At 41.9% G+C, this 23,794-nt stretch overlaps 2 protein-coding genes across 3 annotated transcripts; both read right to left on the reverse strand.

The window, feature by feature from the left end:
• Positions 1-118: 118 nt before the first annotated feature.
• Positions 119-4,956, reverse strand: LOC112219983 (hyaluronidase-5-like). Its single transcript, XM_024381526.2, has 4 exons — positions 4,848-4,956; positions 1,849-2,811; positions 1,084-1,173; positions 119-940 (listed from the first exon to the last, which is right to left on the reverse strand). The coding sequence occupies exons 2-4, from the start codon at positions 2,788-2,790 to the stop codon at positions 509-511; spliced, it is 1,464 nt and encodes a 487-aa protein (XP_024237294.1). The 5' UTR covers positions 2,791-2,811; positions 4,848-4,956; the 3' UTR covers positions 119-508.
• A 2,710-nt stretch (positions 4,957-7,666) lies between these two features.
• Positions 7,667-23,565, reverse strand: LOC112220044 (hyaluronidase-4). Of its 2 annotated transcripts, none has more exons than XM_024381743.2 (4): positions 23,415-23,565; positions 13,133-14,210; positions 12,680-12,769; positions 7,667-9,649 (listed from the first exon to the last, which is right to left on the reverse strand). In XM_024381743.2, exons 2-4 carry the CDS (start codon positions 14,090-14,092, stop codon positions 9,212-9,214), a joined length of 1,488 nt encoding a protein of 495 aa, XP_024237511.1. In that variant the 5' UTR covers positions 14,093-14,210; positions 23,415-23,565; the 3' UTR covers positions 7,667-9,211. The 2 variants fall into 2 exon arrangements, with proteins under 2 accessions (XP_024237511.1, XP_024237419.1); XM_024381651.2 differs by having other exon boundaries at positions 13,133-14,130; positions 23,415-23,563.
• Between the last annotated feature and the right edge of the window lie 229 nt (positions 23,566-23,794).

Consider the following 23,794-nt stretch of genomic DNA (forward strand, 5'->3'; position numbering starts at 1 on the left):
CAATACACATACATCACAGGTGGCTTGTGGCACCTTAATTGGGCTCATAGCAATGGCTGGAACGGAATAAATCAAATGGTATTGTCATGGCTGTTGAAGGAAGAACTGGACCAAGGTGCAGAGTGGTCAGCGTACATTTTATTTTATTATAAAAAATGACACCAACAAAACAACAAACGCAAAAACAACCGTGATGCTACAGGCTATGTGCCAAAAACAAATGTAAACTCCCCACAAAGACAGGTGGGATAAGGGCTACCTAAGTATGGTTCTCAATCAGAGACAACGATAGACAGCTGTCCCTGATTGAGAACCCTACGCGCCAAAATATAGAAATGCAAATAATAGAACATAGAATACCCACCCCAAATCACACCCTGACCAAACCAAATAGAGACATAAAAAAGGATCTTTAAGGTCAGGGCGTGACAGGTATCAAACACATGGTTTCCATATGCTTGATACCAATCCATTCACTCCATTCCAGACATTATTAGCAGTCTTCCCATCACCAGCTTCCTGTGTTGTTGCACATCATTACAAGAAAAACATACATACTGTAGACAGAAGTCAGAATGACAAACGGTTGGAAGTGTTGCGGAGTTCCATTGCTTTGGACAAAGTTGGGGAAGGAGTTTAGAGTAATGGAGGACTGACATGGTTGGTCAGAGTAGCACAAACAGTCAAATCTGTCAGCAAACCAGTCAATCTCATATTGGGACATTTCACCCTTCACAGCCAGATTGCCTGTTTTATATCTCTTGATCTGGAAGGTATATGGGTTGAGGTGTAGGTAGTCGTCTCTGTCCCAGTGCTTTCTTATGCATCGGCCATTCGCCCGACACAAAGCCTCGCTGCACAGCCGTGACGCTGTGGAAACATTCAAGATGTATGGATTCATGATCTTCTCCAGGTGGCGTCTGGCAGTGAAGCAGGAGTCCTGTGAAAAGTTAGGGGCAGAATGATAAAGTGCTTTTGTTGTGTTTACATTTAATGTTTGATTAAATGCATTTAGGTGTTAAAGATGTATGGATTGTTCTTAAAAGCATATGAAATAGATCTGTAAAGAAATAGGGAGCATACCTCTGAGTCAGTGACATTCATGTCTCCCCAGGAGATCACCCCAGCCACTCCCAGGGCAGCTGCCTCCCCAATGGTGTTCACCAGGTCATACTGGAAACCACAGAGTTACAAAGTCAGAAGGGAAAATCACTATGACATAATACACCCCCACCAAGTCATTTAAAAGATACAAATCACACCAAGTCATTCAAAGGATACACATTTTGCCAAGACAAAACACTAGCACTTCAAACACACTTCAAACAATAACATGATAGAAAATGAGACTAAACAAAGTTGTCATGTTGGTAGAACAGAGGATTAAAGAAAAAGATAGAGAGATCACTATGATTTTTTTAGCAATACCCTTGAGACATTTAGGCCAGGGGTCGGCCAAAGGTTTTTAGCAACATAAAAAACTATACGTCTTTTTTGTAGGATTTTAGTTTTACGTCAAAAAAGACTCAAATCACCAGTATTCCAGTAAAACATTTGTTTAATTTAGGAAATCTATTAAATTATTCCCACAAATATAAAAAGAGACATATGTGATCGTGTCTCAATATATTCAAGGTATGAAAGTATTGTTCTTTTGAAATACAATCTCTTTTTGGGCTTAGTTGTGGTCAATTATGCAGTGTACTAATGATTACAATTAAGTTCCATCCTCTCCCACGGCTGAATCTAGTTGCAGACCCCTGGTTTAGGCTATGTCTGATTTTAGGCCAGTTAGTGTGCTGTCAGGTACATAAATAGTTTTCAAATCTCTTGACAGTGTTCACTGACCTCTGACATGTAGTCATCACCACTATCTTTGAAAACTGGGCGGATGTAGGCGTAGACAGGAATGGCGTAACTTTGGTTGGGGAGCATGGATACTCTCATAGCTTCCTGAATGCGGTGGCGGACAAACAGACGGGCTTGGTAGGAATCTCTCAGGATCAGCTCCAGATAGATGGATGGATAGAGAGCAGTGGACTCCTTCCATAGCCACATCAACTCATCGTTCCTCTCTTGCTCAAGCTCAGGACAGCTCCCAGAATAATCACTCATATCCTGGTTGTAGTCGTAGTTGTAACAGTCCGGGTACAGATAGTATCCCCAAAGCCTGTTGGGTCTTAGCCTCTTCCCAACCAAGAGAGATCGGAGAAAGTATCGCTTTGCTGCTCGCTCAAACATTATCTTGGCTCTGTCTTCGGCCTCGTCGTCGGATAAGTTTGGGGTCTTGGTTTTCACAGTCTCAATTGAGAGATCTCGATAGATGTCCTTGCTGCCCCAGTTCCGGACCCACTGTGGTCGCCACTCCTCAAAGTCAAGGATGGCGAGGCCCGGTTGGTCTTCGGGGATGTAGTATTCAATGTCATCTTCGGCCTGCTCATGGTGTTCCTGGAAATCAATCAGCTGTGGAAGGCCTTCATCATACATTTCCCCTGTGTCCTCGTCCACGTAGGGGAAGAGGCCGAAACGGTCAGTGTAGAAAATGGAGATGCTTTGGTTGGTGGCAGACTTCAAAGTGCTGCTCACTAACTGGAAGTGGGAGAGGTTGAGACTTATGCCAAATCTGGTCTCGCAGAGTTCTGTGGGAGCGTTCCACATGAATAGGAAGGGGTAGTCAGGATCTACAGGCGGGTCTGTTTTAGGTAGTGCCCAGTTAGTGCCCAGCAGAGTCATGAGAAAAAAACATTCCATGAAGTGCAGTCCACGAACGGAGACCCTGTCCAGATTCATTTTCAACTCTTTGACTTATTCCTTAAGATGGGAAAACAAAGCATAATTAATCAAAGTTTTTGTGAGTAATGTTTTGGAGCAGTATCAAAAGAAAGCACATCCAACCCAGATTTAAGTTGGTAAATGTGTTCTGCACTACCTTTCTTTTCAAAGCAGATTTCCTTTCAAAGAAGAAGTATTTGTTTTTGTTTGATGTAATTTTGGCAAATACAAACATAACTGTGACATCACTGGTCAGCATTCTATCCTGCACCCTCTACTCAAAAAAAGCTTTTAAATTGAAAGTGTTCAATTCAATAAAAATAATTACATTTTTCTGCGAGGGAACATCTTGTGTGGAGTGGAAAATACAACCAAACACTGCACAAATTGTAAAAATAGAAGTGATAGTCAAAATGGAGGCAATGGAGAATGACATCAGCACAAAACTAAGCACATTGTATTCAATCTTTTTTTTCTTTTTTTTCACCTTTATTTAACCTGGTAGGCAAGTTGAGAACAAGTTCTCATTTATAACTGCTACCTGGCCAAGAAAAAGCAAAGCAGTTCGACACATATAACAACACAGAGTTATACATGGAGTAAAACAAACATACACATCAATAATACAGTAGAAAAATAAGTCTATATACAATGTGAGCAAATGAGGTGAATCATATCTGTGATTTCTCAACTGCTGAAAATTAACACCCCATTTCCCGTACAATAGATTCCATTATTATGTAAAGGGTAATTGATTTGGAGCATTTCCAAAGATCTGATCTATGTTCTGTTTTTCTCTTTCCTCAAGAACACATGTTGGTACTTGTACTATTTCACAATGTATTGCAACTGGAAGAGTGGGAATTGGAGTTGATGATCATTGACTAGCAATGCCTGACGTGTGAATTAGAGCTCTGTGATATGGACAAAAATCTGTAATACAATAAATTACCTGAATATTGTGAGTATGATAATTAGAACTATACATTTATAACATTAATGTGCATCACATATATATATATATATATATATATATATATATATATATATATATATATATATATTTTTTTTATATATACTTTATATATATTTTTTTATTTTTTTATTTTTTTTTTTTTTTTTTTTTTATATACTTTAAACTACAAACAGTTTGATGGTTGAAGTCATCAATTGTAAAATGAACAATCACCCATATTAACAAACGTATTTTGCATTTCTGAAGTAAATGTTAATTATTTTAATGAAGGATATCTGCAAAATGTCTGTGATAAGTGATTGGTATGGTCAGAGTTTATTGTCCCAGTTCTACACTCTTAGAAAAAAGGGTTCCAAAAGGGCTCTGAAGCTGTCAACATAGGATAATACTTTTTTGTTCAAGGTAGAACTATTTTGGGTTCCATGTAGAACCCTTTCCACAAAGGGTTCTACATGGAACCCAAAATAGTTCTACCTGGAACCAAAAGGGGTTCTTCAAAGGGTTATCCTATGAGGACAGCCGAAGACCACTTTTTGGTTCTACATAGCACCTTTTTTTCTAAGAGTGTACATGTATCTCTCACTTGAACTAATTCGGATGGTGGTTGTACAGGAATAAAGTCACATCCAGTTAAGCTGTCTCGTGTCCAAGTCTCTTCTTTAATAAAGCTGATGTTCCACTCTCTGAAACCTACAAACGACCATCTCAATTCATTTACATGGCAGACAGGAATGTAGACACACGTCAGGCATTACTAATCAATGATCATCAACTCCAATTCCCACTCTCATTCCTCACATTATGCAACCTTGTAATGTACTCAAGGTTTAAAAAGGCTTCTAAAATTTGTCATTTCCACTTTGAAAAATGAAATCAAATCCTACTAAAATGTCCATGAATTATAATCCAGATAATCATTCACATTTCCTTTTGCTGCAGGATTATTTTCCTGCTGTTGCGAACTGGCTCAAATTAAGATCCTATATCTATACCACTTCAAACTTACTTCAAACAATAACATGAGAGAAAATGAGACTTAATAAAGTTGTCGAGCTGGTAGAACAAAGGAATAAAGGTTACAACATGAATGTGCACACACCTGTTCCAGGGATTCGCACACAAATCCCTTGCAATCCAGCACACTCTGTATTTCCCCTTCTCCTGCTCAAAATGTTTGTGACCGGATCTGTTAATTCTCTGGAGTCTAAGACGTTGGGGGAGGAGGGGGGTGTGTGTTAAGTTGAAATCTGGATTTGTTTTTAGATGGTCATACTATGGATCATTTAGCTATTTGATTTGGAATTGTAGGACCTTTTTTTTATACCTTTTAGGTGTAATATATATTTATAAAATATGTATATGCCCATAGATTCACATTGAATAACACATTCATAAATGGCAAAAAGTACAGTCCAAAAATAAATAATAAGAAACCAGGTTTTGAAGTGTTTGTCTTAATTCTAGGAGACGTACAAAAAAACTCAGGAAATATATCTATATTTTTTACACATATTTAACCTCTTATTGGGTAGGCACAAAACTAACTTTTTTTTAACCTGTACCGGTTACCTTCAGACGAGTCCCGTGACACTTGTGGGAGTCATAGAGCAAAACGGAAAACATCATCATGTTCAGGAGAATCCCATTAGTTTGAAGCCAGAAGTGTTTGGACACTACCAAACAGAAGTTTGCACATCGACGGTACTGACTTCGTACGAGTCTCTTGACACTTGTGGGGTTCATAGAGCAAAATGGAGAACATCATTCGTGAGTCTCCCCCTTTCAAAAGACTGGTCATAATAGCTCAAGTCCTTCGGACACAACAGACGTTTTTGTGAGAAGACTGATTTTCGGGATGTCTCATGCTCTGACAAACACCGCTCTAGCTTTGCCACCTTTCACCACAGTTGTGGAAGTGCAACAGGCAGATGTGGTGGATTGAGAAGCATCCAATGTAAAAAACCATCTCTATCTTAAACTTTGATTGGGATTTTTTTGTTATGAACCGGTGCGTCAATCTACTCTAAGGGATTAAAACAAACTATTTCATCAACTTAATTATCACAGTAGCATTACTCAAAGCCCCTCAAAAGTTATGGGGTTAAAGGTTACTATCACGACCCAAATGCAGACTGTGTTGAAGTAACAATATTTATTACAGCAACAGGGGCAGGCAAACGACAGGGGCAAGCAAACAACGGGCAGCGGTCGATTATCCAGAGTAGTGGCAAAGGCACAGGATGGCAGGCAGGCTCAGGCTCAGGGGCAGGCAGAGTGGTCAGGCAGGCAGGCTCAGAGTCAGGACAGGCAAAGGTCAAAACCAGGAGAGCGAGAAAAAGAGACTGGGGAAAACAGGAGCTGAGACAAAATGCTGGTTGACTTGACAAATAGGACATACTGGCAACAGACAAACAGAGAACACAGGTATAAGTACCAAGGCGTGACAGTTACAGGCTCTGCATACTGTCCAAAGCAGGCCTCTCCAACCCTGTTCCTAGAGAGCTACCGTCCTGTAGGTTTTCACTCCAACCCTAATCTAGCACACTTGAATCTAATAATAAACTGGATAGTTACAACTGTGGTTGGAGCGAAAACCTACTGGAGGGTAGCTCTCTCGGAACAGGGTTTGAGAGCCCTGGTCAAAAGGATACCAAATAATGGGCATATAATTCTAGGCAGAGTCGCAAAGAAAAAGCCATATCTCAGACTGGCCAATAAAAATAAAAGGTTAAGATGGGCAAAAGAACACACACAGTGGACAGAGGAACTCTGCCTAGAAGGCCAGCATCCTGGAGTCGCCTCTTCACTGTTGACGTTGAGACTGGTGTTTTACGGGTACTATTTAACGAAGCTGCCAGTTGAGGACTTGTGAGACGTCTGTTTCTCAAACTAGACACTAATGTACTTGTCCTCTTGCTCAGTTGTGCACCGCGGCCTCCCATTCCTCTTTCTATTCTGGTTACAGCCAGTTTGCGCTGTTCTGTGAAGGGAGTAGTAGACAGAGCTGTACGAGATCTTCAGTTTCTTGGCAATTTCTTGCATGGAGTAGCCCTTATTTCTCAGAACAAGAATAGACTGACGAGTTTCAGAAGAAAATGATTTGTTTCTGGCTATTTTCACCCACTCTAAAGAAGGCCAGTTGTATTGCTTCTTTAATCAGAACAACATTTTTCAGTTGTGCTAACATAATTGCAAAAGGGTTTTCTCATGATCAATTCGCCTTTTAAAATGACTAACTTGGATTAGCTAACACAATGTGCCATTGGAACACAGGAGTGATGGTTGCTGATAATGGGCCTCTGTACACCTATGTAGATATTCCATTAAAAATCAGCTGTTTCCAGCTACAATATTCATTTACAACATTAACAATGTCTACACTGTATTTCTGATCAATTTTATGTTATTTTAATGGACAAAAAATGTGCTTTTCTTTCAAAAACAAGGACATTTCTAATTAACCCCAAACTTTTGAACGGTAGTGTCTGTCAACCAATACAGCTGGTCCTGTACATTTCTGTGAAACTGCTGCTTTTACTGATATCTGGTCTCCTATCTCGTTTCTGCACTCTGGAAAACAGAGATGCCCTATGGAGTGTGCCGAGGATATCAGTGTTTGTCTGCAGTTATCAGCCTAACACATTGCGTGTAAGAGAAGGAATGTGTCCAAATACACATGCAATAGAATCCAAACTTTAAGGGCCACTTTAAGGGCCACTTTAAGGGCCACTTTCAGGGCCACTTTAAGGGACTGTTAAAGGGCTACTATGGGCCGATTAAAAACCGTTCTCAATGGAGAATCTTCATTGATACGTTGTCAATCGGAAAATAGTCATCCATGTTTATTTCTTGATATCAGCCTCCATATAATGCCATTTAATTAAGTTTCTTAGCTTTGAAGCAGAATGTAGAAACAAATTGATGTATCCAAAATTATCGATTTTTTATTTTTTTGCAGTTCATCTACATTCAAGCAACACGTGTCATATGTTGCATATAATCCTTGTGTATTTGGTTTACAATCTTGTAATCTTAAGTGCAGTCTAGGCAAAAGCACAACAGGGCTACTATAGCTGAGATGGCTGAGATGATGAAATCATCCACATTGAGATGGATTTGTCTACAGTGAAACCACAGTCAGTAGACATAATGAAATACATTGTATGAACTACTTATATGAGCCACTTGTTCATACACATAAAACATGAACAAAAAGTGAGTAAAGCAATCCAAAAAGAAATGTTGGCGGCTATCAAAATGCTGACATGCCTTATATTGATGCCAAGTCAATTATGACTCTAGCCCTTGGTGCTTCACAGAAAGAACATCTGGAGTACATTTGTACAGTGCCATCCTGCATGGGTAAAGAACAACATGAATACAATTGGCAAGATTTGAAACATTTCTGTTCTTTACATTAAAATAACATATAGTCCATATACATAATGGTTTTACAGTCTAGTTTAGCATAACAATTGTACATCAAAATGATTTTACAGTTCCACACATTTCAAGAGTAACCTGGGTAGAAAACACTCACTTTGGTGTTGCAAGACAATACCTTGTAACTCTCCTACAGTAAACTACTAACTAAGGAGGACAGGCAAAAGGTGTTGACATTACATACCTTGTCTCTTCCATTGCTGCACAGTGTTAACCCCTGCCTACCTGAGCTTTAATGTCAGAGTGATACGTAAAGGTTTTGGGTTCATTTGAACATACACCTGTGAATCGATGAGATGTACAGTTCAAATACAACTTGAACACCAATGTTTGCAAAAAGTTGTGGGAAGGAAACAGCTGGCACCCGCCATAGCGCCTCTGTCACACAATGCTCTGTTGCCTACTAAACAGTGCTGCCTGTGGAAGGCCATGGGAAGGCCCGAACGTGATGTGGTTCGGAAACTTTTCCATGGAGATACACCAATTTGTTATAGGCTTTTTCAAATTGCGCTGTGCCAAGGAACTTTTTAAAACTTTATTGTTCCTCCAGTAGTCAAATTAGATAATCCGTTCAAATTGATTAGCATTCAATGATAGCGTACGGTTAAAAAATTAATAAACTTTGCGTTGTGGAAATACCAAGCTTATTGCTAGATGAAACTGCACAGTATTAGGGGAGACTGGAGCAAAAAACAGCCCACAGTTTATGTTGATCCTAATATTTAGTAAGGCTTAATGAAACCATAAAGTAGGTTTGATGACATTAAGCATTTAGGGTGGCAGGTAGCCTAGCAGTTAGAGCATTGGGCCAGTAACTGAAAGGTTGTTAGTTTCAATCTCTGAGCTGACAAGGTGGTACCCTTCAAGTAAAGTGTTACCCATTATAGTGAAGGACCCCAGTTGAAAAATGACACAGCATTGCATGAAAACAGTGTCCCATGGAAGTGACTTCAAGCTCTGTCTCCCCTACCACAAATAACACACGGCACTTAAAGTGCTATCATCATACAACAGTCCCCACTAAGGATATAAGTTCAATAGGAGGAGCAACACCACCAAGCCAAGGGTGTTCCCAGTTCGTGAAGCCGCACTTTCCCTCTGCTCCTCCTCCCCCTCTCCCCCCTCCTCTTCCTCCTCTTCTTCCACCACCTTGTTCAGGCTGTCACACTTCTCCCCGGTGTGTCCCTCATAGCAGTGACAGCGGAACCTCTCGGCCAGTAGTTGGAGCTCGTGCTGCGAGTGCCAGCCAGTGACCACAAAGTCCCCGTCTCCTGAGGGCTGGATGTGGTAGCTGTCTCCGCTCAGGTGGAGGTAGTACGGGGCGTGGAGGTTCCTGCGGACACAGCGGCCGTTGCTCTGGCACAGGAAGTCACTGCAGACCTCTGCAGCCCGTGTCACATTGGTGATGTACTGACCCAGGCGCTGGTTCAGGAAGGACTTCACCTTTGTGCAGTTGTGCTGGAGACAAGAGAGAGAGAGAGAGAGAGAGAGAGAGAGAGAGAGAGAGAGAGAGCGAAAACGAAGAGACAGTCTAACAGATAAGGGCATTGTGCAATCCACAATAATCCCTTATATACAGTACTTTAGCGCGTTGCCCCATACTGTCAGAACTATTCTCTGTTGGTTTTCAGCTATTTTCAACCAATTATTGTCCTCCTTATAGCATTGGTACGTCTTACACCCAGATTTATAAAATGCTTGAAGCTTCAACTCAAGCTTCTAGAGAACCCAGTAAGTAAAATTAAGTTGAAAATACATATTTTAGACTTCATTTCCAGACGTTGACGGTGTATTTTATCTGCTGAATGAAAGGTGAAAATACTTATTTTCCGGATGCTGAAAATACTTGTTTTCTGGACGTTGCAATCAAGTGCATTTGAGGTGCTGAATGAAAGGAGAAAATACAAAGACGTCAAAAATATGTATTTTCCAGACATCGAAAAGAGATCATTTACAGATATTGAAATAAGTCTTTTTTGGTCATTGATTTTGTGGCCAAATTTCAACTGCACATACATTATCAATGACAATCTGTTGATGAGGAAGGCACGAAACACAAATTGCTCCTGTAATCCGCTCTGTATAATAGTGTCTGCTAAAATGTAATGTAAATATAAACTGTGCAGTACTGTGATGTTCAGACTTGTGAAATATAGCCTAGACGTCTATGATTCGGTTGGACAGACCACATTTGTACATGTTTGGGGGTGGAGCTCATTAGAATAATACCCAGCATGCGTTTGCAAGTGTTTGTTTTTACATTTACAATAATGTAATACATTTAATGTTGCAATCTTCATTTTGATTATCTTTCCTATTTTAAGAGGCATTATATCACACTAATAATTTATTAAGCAAACAAGTACAAATGTGGTCTGTCCAACCGAATCATAGACGTCTAGGCTATGTTTCACAAGTTTGAACATCACAGTACTGCACAGTTTATATTTACATTACATTTTAGCAGACACTCTTATACAGAGCGGATTACAGGGGCAATTTGTGTTTCGTGCCTTCCTCATCAACAGATTGTCTTGCACATCGACAGATGGTTCACCTGGTCGGCTCAGGGATTCAAACCAGCCACCTTTTGGTTACTGGCCCAACGCTCTTTAAGCTAGGCTACCTGCCTCCCACATGTTTAGTACAGTAGAGTACAGTTGCGTACAGTACAGTAGAGTTTAATGCAGTAGAGTACAGTACTCTACTGTATATAGACTGTATATAGACTTTCTTTTTTCTACTGTGTCATTGACTTGTTTATTGTGTTATTGACTTGTTTATTGTTTATTCCATATGTAACTCTGTGTTGTTGTCTGTGTTCAACAAGATATAGTCCTGACACAAATCTAGGGTTGCTAGATGTGCGACCCAGTCGTTCGTTATTTTTGTTCTGTATCTATGGACACGACCCAGTCGTTCATTCTTTTTGTTCTGTATCTATAGACACGATCTAGTCGTTCATTCTTTTTGTTCTGTATCTATAGACACGATCCAGTCGTTCATTCTTTTTGTTCTGTATCTATAGACACGATCCAGTCGTTCGTTCTTTTTGTTCTGTATCTATAGACACGATCCAGTCGTTCATTCTTTTTGTTCTGTATCTATGGACACGACAGTCGATTCTTTTTGTTCTGTATCTATAGTCGTTTCATTCTTTTTGTTCTGTATCTATAGACACGATCCAGTCGTTCATTCTTTTTGTTCTGTATCTATAGACACGATCCAGTCGTTCATTCTTTTTGTTCTGTATCTATAGACACGATCCAGTCGTTCATTCTTTTTGTTCTGTATCTATAGACACGATCCAGTCGTTCATTCTTTTTGTTCTGTATCTATAGACACGATCCAGTCGTTCATTCTTTTTGTTCTGTATCTATAGACACGATCCAGTCGTTCATTCTAAATGTTCCATTGCCATACTGACTGGCAACGTTCTTTTCCCTTGCCTGCTAGCTAGCCAACTACGGTTAATTTACAGTCATGTCAAAAAGTGCAGCCAGAATAACAGCAAAGTAGCTGCATTTGCATTTGTTTAAACTGTTTTCTAGTGAAGATGGAACAGAGGAAATAGGCATTTCAACATCATAGATTCAGCCAGTGGTAACTTGTGAAATAGACACTGGCTGGAATGCGGTTTTAACCAATCAGCATTCTGGATTAGACCCACCCTTGTATAATTCATTACAGTACAGTATAGTTTAATTCCGTAGAGTACAGTGGGGTGCAAAACAGTACACTATACTTTACTTTTCTATACTTTACTGTTCCTTAATGTGCTCTACTGTACTGTAATGTATTGTACTCTACTTTTCATCAATGTACTGTGCTGTACGGTGCGGTCCAAACCGGACCGGATTAAATCTGAACCAATTATAGACGTCTATGTTTGGGCCAATTCCAGGGTGATCTGGACCGGACCAAATCTGAACCAATTATAAACGTCTGTTTCGGCCAAATATAGGCACAAATATAGGCACGGAACACACATCTGTGGACGGAGAAATCAAGGCTGGTCCAGACCTGACAAAATCTGAACCATAGATGTCTATGTTTGGCTAAAATAAAGTTGAGACCAAAAATCTGCATCCTTGTACGCTGAAAACAAGGCCAGTTCAGACTGCACCAAAAAAAGACATCCAAAAGACATCGCCATTGGTAAATGCTTAGTGGGAAGAATGTTTGGAATACATTTAGGAATACATTACATTTCTTCTGAAAGCCTCATTTTGAATGACAGATGTACACAGGCCTTGGAGGTGTTGACAGCAAAATTAAGTCCAAACAGAATGAATTAGAAAGCACATTATTTTCATAGCTTTAATTCATGATTTGTCTTTGTCAGAGCTGTTCATTGCCAGTAGTTGGAGCTCGTGCTCATTCAGAGCCTTTTTGGCTCTTCTCTATTCTAGCTTGTCTAACACTTGGATGGTCTAACTATAATGCAAATTATATAAGATAACAGTAAAGATGGAGAATCAGACTCACTCTGGATGAGGTGAGGTTGAGGTCTCCCCAGATCACAAAACCAGCCGCACCAAGAGCAGCACTCTCCCCAATGGTGTGGATCAAGTCTTTCTGCAATACACATACAGACACACAGACAGGATAATTCCACCACATTTTCAACTTTTTTAAGCAACCACAAGATGGTGCTAATGTCTCCTCAGGAAAAGCAGAATTGCCTGCACACAACTGATGATGCAGTACTCTAAATAGTGTTGACTACTGAGGGGGAAACAAATTAGTGCAGGTTAAAGAATGCCAAAAAGAAATGATTCCCAGTCAAACAAATTATGTCTAAACTGATGCTGTCTGTAAAGCATTACAAAGCTTTGTAGTATCAACTAATAATCAGTGAATTACCAGTCCCATTGGGATAATGTAGGATGAAAAGCATGTGATTTTAGACCTTTGGGTTACTAAGTGTGGCAGTCTTACCGTGGTGAGGAAGGCCATTGCCTCGTCTCTGTAGCCCAGGCGCGTGTACACGAATGTGGGCAGATCATAGCCGTGTGAGGTGAGCCCAGCTATCCTCAGAGATTCCAGCACCCTAAACTGGGAGAAATGGAGGTTGCTGACACTGTCTGTTTGGCTCTTCCTGATAGCCACTGAGGGAAACAGTGCTGTGCTGCTGTTCCACAACCAGAGCAGTTCGTCATTACGCAGGCTCTCCAGCAGAGGGCAGGACCCTGTGTAGTTGTGCTCATACAGGTTGTAGTTGTGGCAGTCCGGATAGAGGTAGAAGCCCCAGAGTCCGTTGGGGCGAAGGAACGTCCCTAGCTGGACAGTCTTCTGCATGAATGCCCGGGCACTCTTCTCAAAGCGTTTGCTCGCCAGCTCTTCGATTTGTGATGAAGTCACGTTAACATAGGCCTGTGTGATCAGATCCCGGGACTTCCGCCGGTAAATGTCTTTCTTGTGCCAGTTGCGGTTCCACTGTGGGCGCCAGTACTCCCAGTCAATGACCGCCAGACCGGCAAAGTCCTCAGAGGGGATAAAATGGTTGATATCCCTGTAGGCCTTGAGGAGATGGTCATTCATGTTGCAGTTTTGGGGCAGGCCTCCATTGATAGGGATGCTGTGGTCCGTGTAGAAAGGGTAGAGGCCCAGCCGGTTGGCATAGAAAATGGTAACGTTCTGGCCAGTGTGGACGGCCCGCGGACTGCCACTAATGTGGAAGAGGTGCTCCAGGTTGGTGTGGACATTGTACTTGACAGTACACAGGTCCAGCGGTGCGTTCCAGGCAGCGATGAAGGGCTTGCGGCCCACCAGGGGCAGTTTGGCAGGCTTCTGGCTGAAGGCGGCATGAAAGAATAGCAGGAGCCAGGAACAGGTGAGGGCGCAGGCCACAGGCACGGCGTGGTGAGGTTGGCCACTTCCGACGGGCACCATGAGCATCCTGGAGCTTGGGTCAATGGGAAGGGCTGTCAAACATCCTGAAGAGAGAAAAGGGAAGAGAGAGAGTGAGTAAGATAGTGAATGATACAGACAGAAGAAGGACAGAGAGTGAAAAGGTCTGAGAGAGAGTGAACAATATAGAGGAATGATGGAGAGAGAAAGAGTGGATGAGGAAAAGAGAGCGAGAAAGAGAGGCAGAGTGAGTGAGAGAGAAGGAGAAAGGAAGAGAGAGGACATTAGGGATTATAGATGAGGGGTCATTTTATCATACAGTGTTTCATATAGTGTTTCACAATAATGCTTGTGAAAAAAATGACAATTTTAATTTACGATCTGTAGAAACTATGCGAATAGAAAGGTTCAGAACCTTTGTGAAACATCACAGCACAGTGGGAAAATATATGGCAGCTGGAAATCAAAACTGGATGGTCTTCAGAGACAGATGGGAGAGGACAAACAAAATATAACTAAAGTTAAATATACTGTGCATAAAATGAATATACAGTTGAAGTTGGATGTTTACATACACCTTAGCCAACTACATTTATACTCCGTTTTTCACAATTCCTGAGATGTAATCCTAGTAAACAAATCCCTGTCTTAGGTCAGTTAGGATCACCACTTGATTTAAAGAAAGTGAAATGTCAGAATAAGAGTAGAGAGAATAACTTATTTCAGATTTGATTTCTTTCATCACATTTCCAGTGAGTCAGCAGTTTACATACAGTCAATTCGTATTTGGTAGCATTGCCATTAAATCGTTTAACTTGGGTCAAACGTTTCGGGTAGCCTTCCACAAACTTCCCACAAGAAGTTGGGTGAATTTTGGCCCATTCCTCCTGACAGAGCTGGTGTAACTGAGTCAGGGTTGTAGGCCTCCTTGCAAGCACATGATTTTTCAATTCAAATTGTCTATAGGGTTGAGGTCAGGGCCTTGTGATGGCCACTCCAATACCTTGACTTTGTTGTCCTTAAGCCATTCTTCCACAACTTTGGAAATATGCTTGAGGTCATTGTCCATTTGGAAGACCCATTTGCGACCAAGCTTTAACTTCCTGACTGACGTCTTGAGATGTTGCTTCCATATATCCACATAATTTTCCCGCCTCATGATGCCATCTATTTTGAGAAGTGCACCAGTCCCTTCTGCAGCAAAGCACCCCCACAACATGATGCTGCCACCCCGTGCTTCACGGATGGGATGTTGTTCTTTGGCTTGCAAGCCTCCCTATTATTCCTCCAAACATAACGATGATCATTATGGCCAAACAATTATATTTTTGTTTCATCAGACCAGAGGACATTTCTCCAAAAAGTACGATCTTGTCCCCATGTGCAGTTGCAAACCGTAGTCTGGCTTTTTTATGGCGGTTTTGAAGCAGTGACTTCTTCCTTGCTGAGCGGCCATTCAGGTTATGTTGATATAGGACTTGTTTTTCTGTGGATATAGATACTTTTATACCTGTTTCCTCCAGCATCTTCACAGGGTCCTTTGTTGTTGTTCAGGGATTGATTTGCACTTTTCACACCAAGGCACGTTCATCTCTAGGAGACAGAACGCATCTCCTTCCTGAACGGTGTGACGGCTGCGTGATCTCATGGTGTTTATACTTGCGTACTATTGTTTGTAAAGATGAACGTGGTACTTTCAGGCATTTGGAAATGTATCCCAAGGATGAACCAGTCTTGTGGAGGTCTACCATTTTTTTCTGAGGTCTTGGCTGATTTCTTCTGATTTTCCCATGATGTGAAGTAAAGAGGCACTGAGTTTGAAGGTAGGCCTTGAAATTCATTCACAGGTACACCTCCAATGGTCTCAAATGATGTCAATTAGCCTATCGGAAGCTTCTAAAGCCATGACATAATTTTCTGGAATTTTCCAAGCTGTTTACAGGCACAGTCAACTTAGTGTATGTAAACTTCTGACCTACTGGAATTGTGATACAGTGAATTATGCGTGAAATAATCTGTCCTGTGAACAATTGTTGGAAAAATTACTTGTGTCATGCACACAGTAGATGTCCTAACCGACTTGCCAAAACTATAGTTTATTAACAAGAATGTTGTGGAGTGGTTGAAAAACGAGTTTTAATGACCAACCTAAGTGTGTGTAAACTTCCGACTTCAACTGTATATGTATGAGCTGGAAGTAGAAGCCTAAGTATTGTTGTCCATTAGTTTACTTCAATTAGGGGAGGGGTGGTAGATAAGGGAAAAATAATATAGAAGGAAAATATATTTAAAATATATATATATTTAAAATAATATATATGGGGGATTGGAAATTATGCAGACAATTTCATTGATAGAAGTCACAATCTAACTGCAAGATTAAAGCTGATCTATCCCCCCCCAAAAAATAACGCTAACATTGACTAAGTGCAACCCGTTTTGAAATATTGCTAGGATTCAATGCATTTGCAGATGTTCTTGTGTACATATGGTATAATAACATAATAAAATGGCCTTTTCCAAGAGGAGGCAAGCAACCACAGTTGTATATTGGAAGAAGCGCGTAAGTTTGGCCGACTGTCAAATTGAATGATTTATCTTCCTGCCCGGAACCCGCAGACCTATCTGGTAGCAATTAAGATAAGATTTTGTTGATGACTGTGGTTTACATGGAAGCCTACAGACCAACATCAACAACTTCTAAAACTGAACTGTTTTTAAGTATCTGTTCTAGCCAATGACAGCTCATCTACAATTCATCCCTGCATACCCCACTTAGAGTTTAAAGATGTTGGAACTTCTATTGGACCAAGAACTCTGACTGTAAACTCAAATGTGAACTTAAAGTGATTTGTAGGAGACACAGTGAGAAAATATTATCCCATTTCATTGTTCATTTAAAGGGATAGTTTGATTTTGGCAAATTCAGTCAGAACAGTCAGAGCTTGTGGATACCATTATTATGTCTCTGTGCAGTATGAAGGAAGTTAGAGGTAGTTTTGCAAGCCAATGCTAACTAGCATTAGCTCATTGTCTGGAAGTCTATGGGTATGTGTTAGCATGCTTCATACTGGACATACAAATGGTGTCCACAAGTTCATCTAACTCTGGGGAAGTAGATAAAGGGCCTAATTGTCAAAATCCCTACATATCCCTTAAAGGTAACATGCAGATGTTTTTATCTCACTATCAAATAATTTTGGGATAGCAATTAAGTACCTTACTTTGACTCTTTACTTAGCAAAGAGCAATTTCCCAAGCAAGAATTTTGCTAGGACTGTCTGGGAGTGGTCTGAGAGGGGAGTAGAAAACTGAAAAGTAGCTGTTATTGGTAGAGGTTTGTAACTCTCTTTCTTATTGGTCTATTGACTAAATTGTCACCTGGTGATGTCACCAGGCAGGCCAAAACTCCATCCCCCCAAAACAAATCAAATCAAATTTTATTTGTCACATACACATGGTTAGCAGATGTTAATGCGAGTGTAGCGAAATGCTTGTGCTTCTAGTTCCGACAATGCAGTAATAACCAACAAGTAATCTAACTAACAATTCCAAAACTACTGTCTTATACACAGTGTAAGGGGATAAAGAATATGTACATAAGGATATATGAATGAGTGATGGTACAGAGCAGCATAGGCAAGATACAGTAGCTGATATCGAGTACAGTATATACATATGAGATGAGTATGTAAACAAAGTGGCATAGTTAAAGTGGCTAGTGATACATGTATTACATAAGGATGCAGTCGATTTTATAGAGTACAGTAATATACGTATGCATATGAGATGAATAATGTAGGGTAAGTAACATTATATAAGGTAGCATTGTTTAAAGTGGCTAGTGATATATTTACATCATTTCCCATCAATTCCCATTATTAAAGTGGCTGGAGTTGAGTCAGTGTGTTGGCAGCAGCCACTCAATGTTAGTGGTGGCTGTTTAACAGTCTGATGGCCTTGAGATAGAAGCTGTTTTTCAGTCTCTCGGTCCCAGCTTTGATGCACCTGTACTGACCTCGCCTTCTGGATGATAGCGGGGTGAACAGGCAGTGGCTCGGGTGGTTGATGTCCTTGATGATCTTTATGGCCTTCCTGTAACATCGGGTGGTGTAGGTGTCCTGGAGGGCAGGTAGTTTGCCCCGGTGATGCGTTGTGCAGACCTCACTACCCTCTGGAGAGCCTTACGGTTGAGGGCGGAGCAGTTGCCGTACCAGGCGGTGATACAGCCCGCCAGGATGCTCTCGATTGTGCATCTGTAGAAGTTTGTGAGTGCTTTTGGTGACAAGCCAAATTTCTTCAGCCTCCTGAGGTTGAAGAGGCGCTGCTGCGCCTTCTTCACGATGCTGTCTGTGTGAGTGGACCAATTCAGTTTGTCTGTGATGTGTATGCCGAGGAACTTAAAACTTGCTACCCTCTCCACTACTGTTCCATCGATGTGGATAGGGGGTGTTCCCTCTGCTGTTTCCTGAAGTCCACAATCATCTCCTTAGTTTTGTTGACGTTGAGTGTGAGGTTGTTTTCCTGACACCACACTCCGAGGGCCCTCACCTCCTCCCTGTAGGCTGTCTCGTCGTTGTTGGTAATCAAGCCTACCACTGTTGTGTCGTCCGCAAACTTGATGATTGAGTTGGAGGCGTGCGTGGCCACGCAGTCGTGGGTGAACAGGGAGTACAGAAGAGGGCTCAGAACGCACCCTTGTGGGGCCCCAGTGTTGAGGATCAGCGGGGAGGAGATGTTGTTGCCTACCCTCACCACCTGGGGGCGGCCCGTCAGGAAGTCCAGTACCCAGTTGCACAGGGCGGGGTCGAGACCCAGGGTCTCGAGCTTGATGACGAGCTTGGAGGGTACTATGGTGTTGAATGCCGTGCTGTAGTCGATGAACAGCATTCTCACATAGGTATTCCTCTTGTCCAGATGGGTTAGGGCAGTGTGCAGTGTGGTTGAGATTGCATCGTCTGTGGACCTATTTGGGCGGTAAGCAAATTGGAGTGGGTCTAGGGTGTCAGGTAGGGTGGAGGTGATATGGTCCTTGACTAGTCTCTCAAAGCACTTCATGATGACGGATGTGAGTGCTACGGGGCGGTAGACGTTTAGCTCAGTTACCTTAGCTTTCTTGGGAACAGGAACAATGGTGGCCCTCTTGAAGCATGTGGGAACAGCAGACTGGTATAGGGATTGATTGAATATGTCCGTAAACACACCGGCCAGCTGGTCTGCGCATGCTCTGAGGGCGCGGCTGGGGATGCCGTCTGGGCCTGCAGCCTTGCGAGGGTTAACACGTTTAAATGTCTTACTCACCTCGGCTGCAGTGAAGGAGAGACCGCATGTTTCCATTGCAGGCCGTGTCAGTGGCACTGTATTGTCCTCAAAGCGGGCAAAAAGTTTTTAGTCTGCCTGGGAGCAAGACATCCTGGTCCGTGACTGGGCTGGATTTCTTCCTGTAGTCCGTGATTGACTGTAGACCCTGCCACATGCCTCTTGTGTCTGAGCCGTTGAATTGAGATTCTACTTTGTCTCTGTACTGACGCTTAGCTTGTTTAATAGCCTTGCGGAGGGAATAGCTGCACTGTTTGTATTCAGTCATGTCACCAGACACCTTACCCTGATTAAAAGCAGTGGTTCGCGCTTTCAGTTTCACACGAATGCTGCCATCAATCCACGGTTTCTGGTTAGGGAATGTTTTAATCGTTGCTATGGGAACGACATCTTCAACGCACGTTCTAATGAACTCGCACACCGAATCAGCGTATTCGTCAATGTTGTTGTTTGACGCAATACGAAACATCTCCCAGTCCACGTGATGGAAGCAGTCTTGGAGTGTGGAGTCAGCTTGGTCAGACCAGCGTTGAACAGACCTCAGCGTGGGAGCTTCTTGTTTTAGTTTCTGTCTGTAGGCAGGGATCAACAAAATGGAGTCGTGGTCAGCTTTTCCGAAAGGGGGCGGGGCAGGGCCTTATATGCGTCGCGGAAGTTAGAGTAACAATGATCCAAGGTCTTTCCACCCCTGGTTGCGCAATCGATATGCTGATAAAATTTAGGGAGTCTTGTTTTCAGATTAGCCTTGTTAAAATCCCCAGCTACAATGAATGCAGCCTCCGGATAAATCGTTTCCAGTTTGCAGAGAGTTAAATAAAGTTTGTTCAGAGCCATCGATGTGTCTGCTTGGGGGGGAATATATACGGATGTGATTATAATCGAAGAGAATTCTCTTGGTAGATAATGGGGTCTACATTTGATTGTGAGGAATTCTAAATCAGGTGAACAGAAGGATTTGAGTTGCTGTATGTTTCTTTCATCACACCATGTCACGTTAGTCATAAGGCATACGCCCCCGCCCCTCTTCTTACCAGAAAGATGTTTGTTTCTGTCGGCGCGATGCGTGGAGAAACCCGTTGGCTGCACCGCCTCGGATAGCATCACTCCAGTGAGCCATGTTTCCGTGAAGCATAGAACGTTACAGTCTCTGATGTCCCTCTGGAATGCTACCCTTGCTCGGATTTCATCAACCTTGTTGTCAAGAGACTGGACATTGGCAAGAAGAATGCTAGGGAGTGGTGCACGGTGTGCCCGTCTCCGGAGTCTGACCAGAAGACCGCCTCGTTTCCCTCTTTTTCGGAGTCGTTTTTTTGGGTCGCTGCATGGAATCCACTCCGTTGTCCTGTTTGTAAGGCAGAACACAGGATCCGCGTCGCGAAAAACATATTCTTGATCGTACTGATGGTGAGTTGACGCTGATCTTATATTCAGTAGTTCTTCTCGACTGTATGTAATGAAACCTAAGATGACCTGGGGAACTAATGTAAGAAATAACACGTAAAAAAACAAAAAACTGCATAGTTTCCTAGGAACGCGAAGCGAGGCGGCCATCTCTGTCGGCGCCGGAAGTAGGACAGGCAGAAATTTCAGGTGGTCTTTTCAAACAGCTCTTACACTAAAAGGGAATTAACATAATTTTCACAATTTTAGAATATTATTCAAACATTATAGTGTGGAAATATATGTAAAACACATGAAAATGATTTTAGTTGACTGCCATGGGCCTTTAAAACAGTACATTTCGAAATATGTTTTAACAGAACCTGACATTGCCAGGGGTACTGGGAGAGGGGGATTAAGATATGCTGAGCTAGTCTACAGTACTGCTTTGTTTTGGTTTGAGGTGGATCCTTCCTTGCTGGATGGCTAAAACAACTGAGGGGCTAGAGTCACTCTGTGCCATCTGGTGTAATTCTCCTGTTTATCTGGTGTCCATTGTGATCGTAAGTACTTATTCTCCCATCACTCTCTCTCTCTCTCTCCACTCTCGGAGGACCTGAGCCCTAGGACCATTGCTCAGGACTACCTGGCCTGATGACTTCTGGCTGTCCCTGTCCCCAGTCCACCTGGTCATGCTGCTGATCCAGTTTCTGCTGTTCTGCCTCGACTTTGGAACCCGGACCTGTTTACCGGACGCGCTAACTTATCCCGGACCAGCTGTTTCGACCCTCCCTCTCCCTCTCTCTCTGCCGCACCTACTGTCTCAACCTCTTAATGCTCGACTATGAAAAGTCAACTGACATTTACACCTGAGGTACTGATCTGCACCCTCTATAACCACTGTTATTTGACCCTGCTGGTCATCGATCTGGCCTTAATGGCAATGTACTCTTATAATCTCCACTGGGCACAGGCAGAAGAGGACTGGTCACCACTCAGAGCCTTGTTCCTCTCTAGGTTTCTTCCTAGGTTCCTGCCTTTATAGAGAGGTTTTCCTAGCCACGTGCTTCTACATTTGCATTGCTTGCTGTTTGGGGTTTTAGGCTGTGTTTCTGTAAAAGTGACATCTGCTGATGTAAAAAGGGATTTTATCAATACATTGAGAGAGAGAGAAAGAAAGAAAGAAAATGAAAGCAAATAGAAAGAGAGGGTAGAGGAAGAGAGAAAGACATACAGTATAATGCAACACCTCAGGTTGTGCCAGAACCTATACCCTGCGGTGAACCTACAGGAAGCAGCCCAAACATTGTCAACACAATCTGTCAGTCCTGCAGTGTGTCTGGCTCATCTCTCTGCTTGTGTGGGGGCATAACTCATCCCTCGTCACTATTATCCCAGAGCCAGAGAAGCGCTTTATCCATGAGCCAAAATCCCCTCCGGTATTCAGGTATCTAATTCTCCACCCAAAGGCCTCTTATTCTCATCTCTATAGGAGGCATTCTTACTGTTCGGTTTTAATTATGTGAAGAGAAGATAAAAAAATAGGCAACCCTAAACAAAATTTATGTTTTATAGGGGTTGTAATGTAATTTAATTCCGCTTGTCTCGCCAGCCTCGCTCCCACCGCTAAACTTTGAAATGTCTCTTTTATGTTCCTCATTAAATCAAATCAAATCAAATCAAATCACATTTTATTTGTCACATGGTTAGCAGATGTTAATGCGAGTGTAGCGGAATGCTTGTGCTTCTAGTTCCGACAATGCAGTAATAACCAACAAGTAATCTAACTAACAATTCCAAAACTACTGTCTTATACACACAAGTGTAAGGGGATAAAGAATATGTACATAAAGATATATGAATGAGTGATGGTACAGAGCGGCATAGGCAAGATACAGTAGATGGTATCGAGTACAGTATATACATATGAGATGAGTACGTAAACAAAGTGGCATAGTTAAAGTGGGTAGTGATACATGTATTACATAAAGATGCAGTAGATGATAGAATACAGTATATACGTATACATATGAGATGAATAATGTAGGGTATGTAAACATTATATTAGGTAGCATTGTTTAAAGTGGCTAGTGATATATTTTACATCATTTCCCATCATTAAGTGTGAACATAAACAAAGATGGCAAACATGAAAAGATGGGGTAGACAGCCAGTCCAATTCTGATCTTTTTTTCAGTAATTGACCAATCACATAATATCTTTTATTTTTCAGATTCTGATCTGATTGGTCAAAAGAACAAATAGTGAAAAAATATATACGAAATTTGGGCTGCTTGTCTAAACGCAGCCTACGGGTGAACATTCCAGGTCAGACACAGCACCTTGACTGGCACAAAAACATAACTTTAAAAAATACCTATTACTGGGTAATGAGTGTTTCTCAAGAGCGAAGGAAACCCAACATTATAGACACAAATTGTCTCCAGCATTGTTCAGCTTGTTTGTGTCCAGTCCTATAGATAAGAGCTATTGGTCGGGCACAGCCCCTTGACAGGCACAAAAACATAACTTAAAAAAAAAAACTCCTATTCACACTGTTGTTGTGCCATTAGTTTGAAAGCTGTTTAGTAAAAGCTATTTTGTTCCTTTTATATTATGTGGTTTGTGTGAGAGCAATGTCAGAATCTGACGAATCAGAGAGATCTCTCACCTGTAGATCCTGTACGGTGACCATCACATCAGCCAATCCCGGGGAGAGGGGGGTGGGGGCAGGGGGTGGGGCACAGGAATTGTGCCCCTTTTCATCTGTCCTACACTCTAGTATTCCTTGACTCTGTCTGACACACAATCCAAACACAACACTTATATAGTGTAAAGGAAGAGAGAGCAAGAGGGAGAGAGAGAGAAAGAAAGAGAGTTAAAGAGAGAGAGAGTTTCCTGTGAGGGAGGAGAAACCACCACTGAGCTCGAACTAACACCACAACAGAGCGATTAGAGTAGGGAAGGAGAGGGGAGTGGAGGAGGAGGGAGGAGAGAATGATGGAGGGAGGGTATAGCCTTAAATAAATTACATTAAAACTGATCTGAATG

This window comes from Oncorhynchus tshawytscha, linkage group LG01 (assembly GCF_018296145.1).
Source record: "Oncorhynchus tshawytscha isolate Ot180627B linkage group LG01, Otsh_v2.0, whole genome shotgun sequence".
Taxonomy (NCBI): Eukaryota; Metazoa; Chordata; class Actinopteri; order Salmoniformes; family Salmonidae; genus Oncorhynchus; species Oncorhynchus tshawytscha.